The sequence below is a fragment of the Malania oleifera genome, chromosome 10 (assembly GCF_029873635.1).
Source record: "Malania oleifera isolate guangnan ecotype guangnan chromosome 10, ASM2987363v1, whole genome shotgun sequence".
Taxonomy (NCBI): Eukaryota; Viridiplantae; Streptophyta; class Magnoliopsida; order Santalales; family Ximeniaceae; genus Malania; species Malania oleifera.
Genome location: NC_080426.1, coordinates 16,442,595 through 16,455,119, shown reverse-complemented (window position 1 = coordinate 16,455,119; position 12,525 = coordinate 16,442,595). Strand labels below are relative to the sequence as shown.

The 12,525-nt window shown below is 37.1% G+C and overlaps 1 protein-coding gene across 7 annotated transcripts in view; it reads right to left on the bottom strand.

The window, feature by feature from the left end:
* LOC131165423 (uncharacterized) overlaps nucleotides 1–12,525 on the bottom strand; it is an 86,220-nt gene that overhangs the window by 16,796 nt on the left and 56,899 nt on the right. For all 7 annotated transcript variants that reach the window (XR_009139562.1, XR_009139561.1, XM_058123228.1 and 4 more), the window contains 2 exons: nucleotides 521–583; nucleotides 14–207 (listed from right to left, as the gene is read on the bottom strand). Coding sequence is in view for 5 of the 7 variants with exons in the window: in XM_058123228.1 (XP_057979211.1) it covers nucleotides 14–207; nucleotides 521–583 (257 nt within the window). In the remaining 2 variants the exon portion in view is untranslated. The remainder of the gene's footprint in view (nucleotides 1–13; nucleotides 208–520; nucleotides 584–12,525) is intronic.

Genomic DNA, 12,525 nt, shown 5'->3' with positions numbered 1-12,525 from the left:
CAAATAAGCCAACCTTTCTCTATGACAGCTGGTGTTCCACACACAAGGGCCAATAGATGCAGCAGTAAGGAGTTTTCGGTCAATGCAACCATGAGCAGGATTATGCAAAAGAGAGTGTATAGTATGAATTGGGTGGGTGGCAAGCCCACACATTGATCCTAAAAGACGCCCACTTTGACGCATATCAAACACCAAAAGCATGCCATTCTGCAAAATTGAAAAAAAAAAATTTGCATTGACCTTAGGATTATAATTTGAAAACAAAGAACTCTTTAGGAATCAATAGAAACAAAGGAGTAAAAGATACAGATGAACAGGGGAAAAGAAGTGAAAAAAAGAAAGGAACTTTCTTAGAAATTAAACAGGTGAAAGGATCCCTTTAATATTGTTAACAACTGAAGACACGGTTGCACTATTTTGGTTCAAATCTCTCAAAATATAATCTATAAGGACTCTGAAATATCAAATAATTTATTCAAAGAAAGGCCAACCATATTATTGTGAGAGTTAAATAACAAACCTGTAAACCAGCATACATAAAATTTGGACTGTTAAGATCCCAGGAACATGACCAAGCTGGTGCCTGGAAGTACAAAATTTATCTTGAGATGGTGATGACAATAGTTATGTTTTTAATAAATAAATTTTCATACATTTCTGAAGAAATTTCATAACAAATCAACAAACAAAGCAAACATGATGCTAAGACACAAAGTAAATCTATCTGCAACTCCCTTTTTGAAAGAGCATCCCTATGATAGACAGGGATCTTGTTAAGAATTTGATGCAATTACTCCAACTTATAAATAGGAATTTTTTATGATACATGAAGTAGGTATAACCACATAGTATATTTCCAATTGCATTTTATCTTAACCCTACAAATTAATCTCTGCTATTTCACTTGGGGGACCGGCCATTAATAATCAGTCATGATTCATGTTTTATGCTCCTTCAGTTAATTTTTTCTACACTTTTAAAACAGAAATTTCACATATTTTACTCACCTTTCTTTTCTAGACGATGCACTAGCAATCACCGAGCTGAGTGATTGATGATTAAAGGAACTAGAGATAGGAAGATGTTCAGTTGTTTGATGGCTGAAATTTTCACACAAATATTCGACTGATAAGGTAGAACGAATTTATAAGAACTGATTGTTTGAAGAACAGCTGGCTTAAGATAATAGAAGGCCTTATGGACTGGTAGATCAGCAAAGAAACAAATACACTGGCAACACCAACTCAATAATGGAGATGGGACAGGCATTTCTCATGATCAATGCCCTCCCTAGAAGTGCAGAAATAATTACCCTGATTATGTGCTAAATTATAGTATCTTCTTTGAATAAAGAAGAATTCGCATTCATTTTCTAGAGCACAAACGTGAAAACAAGCGTCATACTCCATTTCCTGTCGTTATTTTCGCATATATTTCTTTAATGTAACCGTTCACAAAACTAATCAATCTGTCATTGAATTAAGTGTTATTGGTATCAAAACACAAAATATCTTCTATTAAAATGAAAATATAAGCTTCACAGCAGTTGATGAAGAGCAACAAATTTAGCAACAGATCTCATAAATGGAGATGTTTCAGGTCTGAATGATGAAAAAGCATCTTAAATGATGGGGGCAAAATTTTCAAAAAATATAGACCATTACATATTTTCTCATCACCTCAACCCACTTTATTTTTGCCCATCTCCTCTGCCTCAATTGATTTACACCTTGTCAGGGCAACTATTTGTCTTATTTGTGGATGAACAGATCATACTAGACATCATTTTCCCATCTTGTCTGCATATCGGTATAATTTCCAGGTTCTTTCAAATGCTCTCCTGTCTTGTTTATCTTTCGTTATACAGCCACTCATTTATCTCAACATGGTCACTTCAGCTGTGCCCATATTGTGACCAACTACTTTCATAATTGGCTGATTGCTCCCAAATTGAACCACAAAGCAATGAAGGCCTTATTGCCGTCACAATAACTACTTATTTTTTCTTATGGCTAGTCTTATAGACATCTAGTTTCACGATTGCACAACATTCTGTATCATAAAGTACAGAGGACCATCAATGAAGAACTTTAGATGCTTATACGGCTTAGCTTTAGAAATTAGAATTTTTATTTTAGTTTGGAAATATTCTAGTTATTTTAAAAGTTTGCTTAATTTAGGGTGATTTTGCATGTTTTAAGTATTTTAGGGTTATCTTGTATTGCTTGTTTTAGTTGTAATGCTGGGCATATAAATACTCGTCTGTGTCTTGTATTAGACAGTTATCAAAATTTGAAATTCAGAACTGCCTCCTAATTCCATCTCTCTCTCTCACTCTCTCGTGCAGCCCTCTCCCTCTTCTCTTCTTCTTCTTCTTCTCTTTTCTCTGCTTCTCTCCCTCAATTCTTGTTCAATAATTGGGTAAAATGGAAGACCTAACCTCAATGGTAGTTCTCTCCCGCTATTTATAATATCTGCCAAGTACATTCCAATGACCATAATACCTTACTAACTCATACTTACTAACATAACCATAGCACATACTAATAATGCTAAATGACTAAAATAACTATTAACACTCCCCCTCAAGCTGGAGCATATATATCATATGCTCCTAGTTGTTACAAATGAATTTAACACGAGTACCTCCCAAGGCTTTAGTGAATAACCCTTGCTAACTCATACTTACTAAGATAACTCCAGCATATACTAAGAATACTAAATGACTAAAATAACCAATAACACTCCCCCTCAAGTTGGAGCATATATATCATATGATCCTAGTTGTTACAAATGAATTTAACATAAGCACCTCCCAAGGCTTTAGTGACTAAATCAACAAGCTGCAAGTCAAACTTCACATGAGTTGTTGTAATGAGCTTCTGCACAAGCTTCTCTTGAACAAAGTGGCAATCAGCTTCGATGTACTTTGTCTGCTCTTGGAAGACCTTGGTTGGAGGCAATATCAATAGTAGCTTGATATCGCAGATGAGTGTGCTGAAAATCCAGTTCTTCCAATGTTCTTCAACCCAACAAGTTCACACATAGTGTGAGCCATGGCTCTATACTTTAACTCAACACTTGACCTGGCCACCACAGTTTGTTTGTTACTCTTCAAAGAAACCAAATTACCACCAATAGAGATACAATATCTAGTTGTGGATATTCTGTGGTAAGGTGACCTAACCTAATCTACATTTGTATATTCTTAAATACGAGTGTAACCCTGATCCTGATGTGAGAGACCTCTTCCAGGTGCAAATTTGAGAAATCTCAAGATGCGAATTATTGCATCCCAGTGACTTGTTCTCGCAAAATCAAAAAACTGATTAACACTTTTTGTAAAAGATATGCTCGGTTAAGCGATTGTAAGATAATTCAACTTTCCAACAAGTCTCCCATACTATCCTGGATTAAGTAACAAATCACCTATATTTCGCACTTACTATTGGGATCCATAGGTGTATCAAGAGGTTTGGATCCTATTAATATTTGATTAAAATGAATGACCTAACTTGAAAATAGGTCTCTCCCTCTATTTATAATACAAATTAAATACATTCTAATGACGATAATACCCTTACTCTCACTAATTAACATACTAACACACTTAATAATAATAATAATAATAATAATAATAATAATAATAATAATACTAAAAGACATAAATAACCTCTAACACTCCCACTTCAGCTGGAGGTTGGAGCATAAATGTCATATGCTCCTAGCTTGTTACAATAAATTTAACACAAGCACCCCCCAATGCTTTGGTAAACAAATCAACAAGCTACATATCCGACTTCACATAAGTGGTAGTAATAAGCTTCTACACAAGTTTCTCCCAAATAAAGTGGCAATCAACTTCAATGTGCTTCATTCGCTCATGAAAGACCAAGTTGGAGGCAATATGAAGAGCAGCTTGATTGTCATGCATCAACTTCATAGGTTGAGAATGAGAAATACCCAACTCTTTCAACATGTTTTTCAACCAAACAAGTTCACAGGCAGTGTGAGCCATAGCTCTATATTTTGATTCAGCACTTGACCTGGCCACCGCAGTTTGTTTCTTACTCTTCCAAGAAACCAAATTACCAACAAGATACAATAACTGGTTGTGGATCTCCAGTCAGAAGGCGACCCAGACCAATTTGCATCTGTATATCCATGGATATAAGTATGACTCTAATCACGATATAAAAGACCTTTCCTCGGTGCACCTTTGAGATATCTCAAGATGCGAATTACTGTGTCCCAATGACTTGTCCTATGACTATCTAGAAATTGACTCTCAACACTTGTTGCAAAAGATATATATAGTTGAGTAACTGTAAGATAACTCAACTTTCCAACATGCCTTCAGTATTATCCGAGATTAGGTAGCAAATCACCCATATCTGACACTAACTTGCTGTTAGGATCCATAGGTGTATCAACCGGTTTAGATCCCAACAATCCAAATTCATCCAATAGATCAAGAGCACACTTCCTCTATGACAAAACAGTTCCCGTACAAGATCTAGATACGTCTATACCCAAGAAGTTTTCAATGGTCCCAAATCCTTGGGCTGAAACTTAGTTTGTAGAAAAAATTTAAGACTCTAAATACCTTTATCATCACCACCTGTAATAACAATATCATCCACATAAATAACAAGAAGGATCCTTCCCAATGAAGTATGATGATAAAACATAGAATGATCCACAACACACCATCGTAGACCAAACTCAAGTACTACAACACAAACACCAAACTAGAGCCTTATTGAGCCGACACACTAAGCCTGACTGCCCCTAAGCAACAAACCTAGGTGGTTGCTCCATATAAAGCTCCTCCTCAAGGTTAGCATGCAAGAAGACATTTTTCACATCTAACTGATGTAGAGGCCAATGACAAGTAGTAGCCAAGGAGATGAACAAATGTACTGATGTAAGTTTGGCAAATGGAGAAAAAGTATCAAAATAATCTAGACCATACACCTAAATATATCCCTTAGCAACAAGACGAGCCACAGGACCATTAATGTTGGCTTTCACAATGTAAACCTATCAACAACCAACCACAGACTTGTTAGGAGGAAGAGTTACCAAATCCAAAGTACCATTGTCATGTAAAGCAGTCATCTCTTAACCATAGCATCCCTCCACCCAAAATGGGCTAAGACTTCCTAAACAAATTTAGAAAGGGTAGTAGATGATAGAGCAGTAACAAAACAATAATAGGAGGGCGATAAGGAGTCATAACAAACATAGTTGGAAATGGGGTATTGAGTACATGTGTGTTTACCTTTTCAAACAGCAATAGGATAATCAATATCATGGGGAGTCAAGTATGATCATCAAATGAGGAAACCAAAGGCTTGGCAGTAGAAGCTAGAGGGGACTCTCTTCCTTGGAGCCACCGTCGTGAATACACCTGTGAATTAGGAAGATCAAGGCGATAAGGACTCAAGTTACGTGGAGACTCATATGATAGGTTGGGCAAGGACAACAAAGTAGAATCTTGAAGATTAGGGAAGAGACTCATTGAGCTCAAGCGCACTTAGTGACTGGGTGTAGTAAGGTGTAGACTCAAAAAAGGTAACATCGGCAGAAACAAAGAAGCGATGCAACACAAGACTATAACAATGATATCCCTTTTGAGTATACGAGTAGCCCAAAAAGAGACATTTTATAGCACTAGGATCCAACTTATCCACCCCAGGAGTTAGTTGGTGAACAAAAGACACACATCCGAATATGCGAGGAGGAAAAGAAAACAAAGGAGAAGTAGGAAAGAGAATAGAGTAGGGAATTTTGCCACTAAGAACAGAGGATTGCATTCTGGTCGGACAGATAACAAGCTGTAAGTACAACATCACTCCAAAACACTTTAGGTACATACATTTGATAAATTAAGGTGCGAGTGATTACAAGAAGAAGTCTATTTTTCCTATCTGCAAACCTATTTTATTGAGTGTGGGAGCAGGATGATTGATGAACAATACCAAACTGAAACATATAAGTTGTGAATTGTGCATTGAAATACTCTAACATTATCACTTCAAAGTATTCAAACTGGCAAACCAAATTGAATCTTGATTTCAGAACTAAAGGCACAAAATACATGAAATAACTAGAAACTATTTTTATTAAATATAACCAAGTCATTCTTGAATAATCATCCACAAAGGTTACGAAGTATTGGAAACCCAAACCCCACTAGGACCCCAAACATCATAATGAACTAACATAAAAGAGCTTGCAGCCTTATTGAATCAAGAAGCCAAAGGAGAATGATGGTGCTTTCCCAAGTGACAAGACTCACAATTAAGACTAGACACAGAACTCAAACTAGGAACAAGATATTTTAACTTTTCTGATGGATGACCAAGGCAACAATAAATTTGAAAAGGTGTGGCAGCAGCAGTGTAGGTGGTAGCAGGAGATAGCAATTTTGCTTCATGCCCTCTGCCAATCGTCTTCCTCGTCTTCAAATCCTGAATTACCACAAAATTTGGGTAGAACATCACTAAACAATTCGTGGATTTAGTAATTTTGCTAACAAACATAAGACTGATAGAAATTTGGGAATATATAAAATCGAAGAAAGAGATATAGAAGAAGTGGGATTTACAGTCGCAATTCCCTTGACTACAATTGTGGATCTATCAGCAAGAGTAACACAAGGTAAATTTGCAGGATATTGAAGAGTGGAGAAGAAGCTAGGTATACTTGTGATATGATTTGTGGCAATGGAGTCTATGACCCAAGGACTAGGCCGAGAAGCATTGGATGACAGCATACTGTGTGATTTCTTGTTTGGGCAAGAGATGCAATGGGAAGAGAAGCTTGTTGTGACGCTTGACACTACTAGAACTTGGAATACTCTTCCTCTGACATGGATACAGTACGTTGCCACCCACTCGGCCCCAAAGGTTAGGAGTCAGTGGTGGCTGCATTAGCAACACGTGAAGGTCTACTATGAAGATCCCAACACTGCTCAATAGTATGATTACTCTGTCCACAATGAGTGCACTTGCAAGGAGCCTCTACCTCGTCCGTCTCTTCCACTATGACCACTCGAACCACCTAGATAACTTTTGCAATTGTTTCGTAGAGACCTAGAATCACCTTATGTAGCAAAGGTTGTCCTCCGAGAGCCAAATGCAAGAGCAGGACTGCCTCAAACTCAAGTTTCAATCTTGCTAGAACACGAAGAACTATCATCGGCTCCCTCTGCTTCTACATCTCATGAACGTTGGCAATTAAAGGATGCACAACGTTAAGCTCCTCATTAATACACTTCATCTCTCCAAAATAATCTAAAATACTCATATCTCCTTGTTGTAACTGAAAGTACTCCTAGGATAAATCATACATACGTGTAATGTTATTAGAGAATAGAAGTTTGACATAATCCCAAATCTCTTTGCATATATCTAGATGCATACGCATCCGTGCGATCTGTGGCTCCATCAAATTCCATAAGAGGGAAACAATCAAGGCATCTTCTTGAACCCACACATCCTTTCGCTTCTCATCAGAAGGATCAAATTGGAGCGAGTGATCAAATTTTCCTAATCTTGCTAAATAAACCCGAACAGATTTATACCATTGAACATAGTTCTTTCCATCCAACTTTTGAATCGTTATTTGTGGCAATGACGTAGGAAATTTGTTTTCGGGATTCATAGATTCCATCCCAACTCTCACAAATCAGCAACCACACCAACGTCAAACAAGAAGAACAATCAAAACTAATCGGGACAATCACAAACTATGTGAACCACAAACACAACCACGGATGAGGTGAACAACTCACCAATGGATATAGCACTGCCACAGCCTCACAATTGAACATACGAACGCTGTCACTGCTCCAAAAAACTCACAAAGAAGCCTTCACAAAATCTGGACCAAGATTAATGGAATATTGTAAGTGCATGGTCGAAAAAGGTTGGATTTTTTTAGGAAAAACAGGCCTAACAACTTGATAATATTGTCTAGAGAAGAAATTAGAACATGGCAGAGGAAAAAAAAGAAAAAGGTGTCCGGAAAATCACTCACGCGCTAGCGCGTGGGTCGGCTCTACCTACATTTGGTCTGCGCATGGGAGCTCATCCAGAGATGGGGTTTTGTGGGTTTAGGCTTCAAGGGGTTTTGTTTCTGGGTGTATGGTTGGTTTTGTGAAATAATATGGGGTGGAGGTGGTTCTGGGAAGGACAATCATGAGAATGGTTTTTCCTGACAATGACTTAGGGGAATAGGATTTAGGTTGGATCACGCTCTGATATTACGTTAAGATTTGATTAAAATGAATAGCCTAACTTGAAGATAGGTCTCCACCTCTATTTATTATACAAATTAAATACATTCTAATGACAATAATACCCTTACACTAATTAACATACTAACACACTTAATAATAATAGTACTAAAAGACATAAATAACCTTTAACAGATCCCAAAAGCCTAGTCTCATCTAAAAGATTAAGAACATACTTCCCCTGTGACAAGACGATTCCTATACGAGATCTCGATACTTCTATACCCGAGAAATACTTCAATGGTCCTGAGTCCTTATTTGAAATTTGGTTTGTAGGAAAAGTTTTAGATCCTAGATGCCTTGATCATCATCACAAAAAATGAAAATATCATTTACATACACAATAAGCAAAATCCTGTCGGATGGAGTATGACAATAAAATACAGAGTGATCTACCACACACTGTCAAAGGCTAAAGCTACCAAACTCAAGTACTACAGCACTGATTCGACCAAATCATGCTCTACGAGACACTTTTAAATCATACTATAATTTCTTGAGCCAGCACCTTGAGCCTAACTCCTCTTGAGTAAGAAACCCAGGTGGTTGCTCCATATAGATTCCTACTGAAGATTATAGTGTAGGAAAGCATTCTTCCCATCTAATTGATGTAGAAGACAATGACAAGAAGTGGCTAAGGAGATGAACAAACGTACTAAGGCAAGTTTAGAAATCGGAGAGAATATGTTTAAATAATCCGAACTATACACTTGTGTAGATACTTAGCAACAAAGCGGGCCTTCAAGCGGGCCACAAAACTATCAAGATTGACTCAGAGTGTACACCCAGTGACAACCTACACAGACTTATTAGGAGGAAGAGGTACCAAATCCAACTATCATTACATGTAGTGCATGCCCAAACTCATTATCATGTAGCACATGCATCTCTTCAACCATTGTAATCCTCCACCCAAAATGGGATAGGGCTTCAAAAATAGATTTTGGAAAAGCAACAAGTGCGTGATGAAGGAAACACTTTTTTGGGATTTGGAGTCGCCATTCCAACACGCACAACTTCATTGCAGCATAAAATCAGAAATACAGCGAATGAAATGCTCTTGGGATTCATAGACTCCATCCCAACACTCAAAAAAAAACAACAACAAACACGGTGAACTTCCGGACAACTGAAACAACCACAGATAAGGTTAAGCACTCAATCAACCACAAACAAATCACCAACAACCAGACATAGCACTGCCACAGTTGCCCCAAAAAATTAGCCTACACAAGGCACCAACCAATCACCTAAATTATACTAGACAACCACAAATAAGGTTAATCACAAAATCAACCACAAACAAGTCACTAACAATGGGACATAGCACTGTCACAGCCCCCAAAAATTAGCCTACACACACCACTGCCACAAAACACCACCTGATCGCCTTACAAGTACCAAACAACAACCAAAGAATTGCCACAAGCGAACAATCAAAAAACGTTGAATCTTCTACCAAAAAACATGACCAACAACTTGATATTATGATCTATGGATGGATTCACAACATTTTGGAAGGAATCGGAGGCAAAAATTGCTGGGAAAATCTCTCACACGCCGGTGCATGGGGATGGACTTGTCAGCGGTTCACCGGCGCATGGAGGCACATGAGTGGTCCTCCAACCACGAAATTTCACCCACCTACTGATCAGAGGGTTCTATGAATGGCTATGGTGTTGGTTTTGCGAAATATGGTTATTGAGATTCTGAAGAAGGCAGCACTGTCCAGGAAGTTTCTGGTGACTTCCGTGTTTTTCGGCGACTCCTGAGTTTGTTTCCAACCTCTAAAGGTACAGGTGATCCTCCTATAACAACATATTTGCATGGGACGGCCAAGTTTAGGGTTTGGTTTGGTGGTAGGGTTAATTTCGAGTCCTACTCTAATACCATGTTGAATAATTGGGTAAAATGGAAGACCTAACCTCAATGATAGGTCTCGCCCTCTATCTGTAATATATTTCAAGTACATTTCGATGACCAAAATATCCTTACTTACTCTCACTTATTAACATAGCTCTAGCATATACTAATAATTCTAAATGACTAAAATAACCATTAACGATTTTGTCTCTCTCTTTGCTCCCTCTTACAATCCTACATCAATTTGGCATTAGAGCAAATTTTGATTCATCCAAAATCTTCCTCTATTATCATCTGTAAATGATCCATCTAAGAATAATCCAAAAATCAAAGCCATAGACCAAAGCAAGTCGCCACTAATATTGTTTCAAAACTGAAGAATTCTATCATATTATGCCGATCCATCAAGGAAATTGGAGACTCAAAACACTTCATCACCTACAACATTCTCCAAAAATCTCAAACACAAACTTCTTAGCATCATTCAAATGCACCTCGATCATCATTGAAGAAAGACACTGCCGAAAGGCCTTTCATTTATACTTCATCACTAGCTGACCACTACAGAACCCCCATGTGCCACCCGAAGCTGCTCCATCCATCGAGCCTTCAAAATCCCTAGCTCCCTGGCATTAATTCTTCACACGGTCACCAGCATTGATATCACCAACCCTTGATCTAATAAGGGGTTATTTGATGGAGGACCACATGGAGAATTTTAGATGCTTATGTTGCTATAGCCTTAGAAATTAAGATTTTTATTGTAGTTTGGGAAAAAAATCTTGTTATTTTAGAAGTTCATGTACTTTAGGGTAATTTTAAAATTGTTTATTTTACTTGTAATATTGAGTGTATAAGTATTTTGCAAAACTTTATAAATCTTGGTTTCTCTTTAGCTCTCCTGCAGCCTATAAATCCTGGTCTCTGTGTGTGTGTGTGTGTGTTTCTTTTATCATCCTACATCACCTGATCTTACTACCATCATAATTTTTTTTTTTTAATGAAAACCCCAATTTATTGATAGCCCTCACTTATGGTGGAGGAAAACCATGCTTACAATCATGCCACAGGGGATTTACAAAACCAAAACAAGCCTAGCAAAACTTGTACCAAAAACCGACTACAACAAACGAAACAAGCCCAAAAGTAATCAAAACAAACAAACACAAACAAAAACAAATTACCTGCAACCTGATGTCAAATACCTGCAAAACAAAAAACCCGAGGAAAACATAGGAGAACCAAATGATGACAATTAAAGACGAAGGCTTGGAATACTCATCTTATCCATACAAATTAGACCTCTCATTTTACTCGGCAGCAAATCTCCTACTACCATCATAAAAATTACTAGCTTCATCCTATTACCTTCTATAATTCTTTTTTGCATAGAAAAAGAAACTTAAAATACAAAAAATGGAATTCTATCTTCTATAATGTTAACTACAGTTTTGATTTCAGGTAAAACAAAGCTATTATGCAAATTAATGCCCAGTGGAAACAAATGATCTTACAACGCAGCAACCAACGATGAAATATACAGAAAAACACAATCACGCAAATTATATGAAAGCAATAAAACAATGACACGAAGAATTAAGTGGTTCGGCAATGCCTACATACACAGGAGCAAACGGCTGTGAATTTTTACTATCTTCTATCAAAAGACATAGAGTTACATCATACAACATGTATATATAACCCTCCCGGAGGTTTTCCCCCTGAAACCCAACCTGTACAACTTCCCAATTCAAAATTCGAAAATCAGCGCTCAGTAACCGAGCAAAACCATCGACAATTTTTATCATACCGTCGATGGTTTAAAGCTGAGACCAAACAGTCGATGTAACAGGACAAAAACAGTCGACTGTTTCTTCTACACTTGACAAAACCATCAACGGTTTCCTCCTGCATGTCAGCTTCACTGTTTTCTACCATGTTTTCTCTTTGTATACGCATTTCACTCAACATATGAGCCACATATTACAAAAAAATCTATAAATGAAGTTGCAGTAAGCTTGGAGGAGATTCATGAGGAATGAGTATATAACAGAGAAAACATAAAAAGGGGGAAATTTTGGGATTTCAATTCAATATTAAAATACCAACAATTTTTGTTGATACGGGACATCACATTTCAAAGTTGTTCATGATTAATCAATTTCACGAATACCATAATTTGAAGGGTGAAATATTAGCCCATTAAGATGCAATATATATTGCTCAGTGACTATTACTATCAAATATCATTTTAAACCTTGATGATTACTTATCAAAAAGTTTACAACAAAAAAAAAGGTTAAAAATGCCTTAAATAGTAGCCTCTTAAACAAATTAAGAAAAAAAAAAGATTTAAA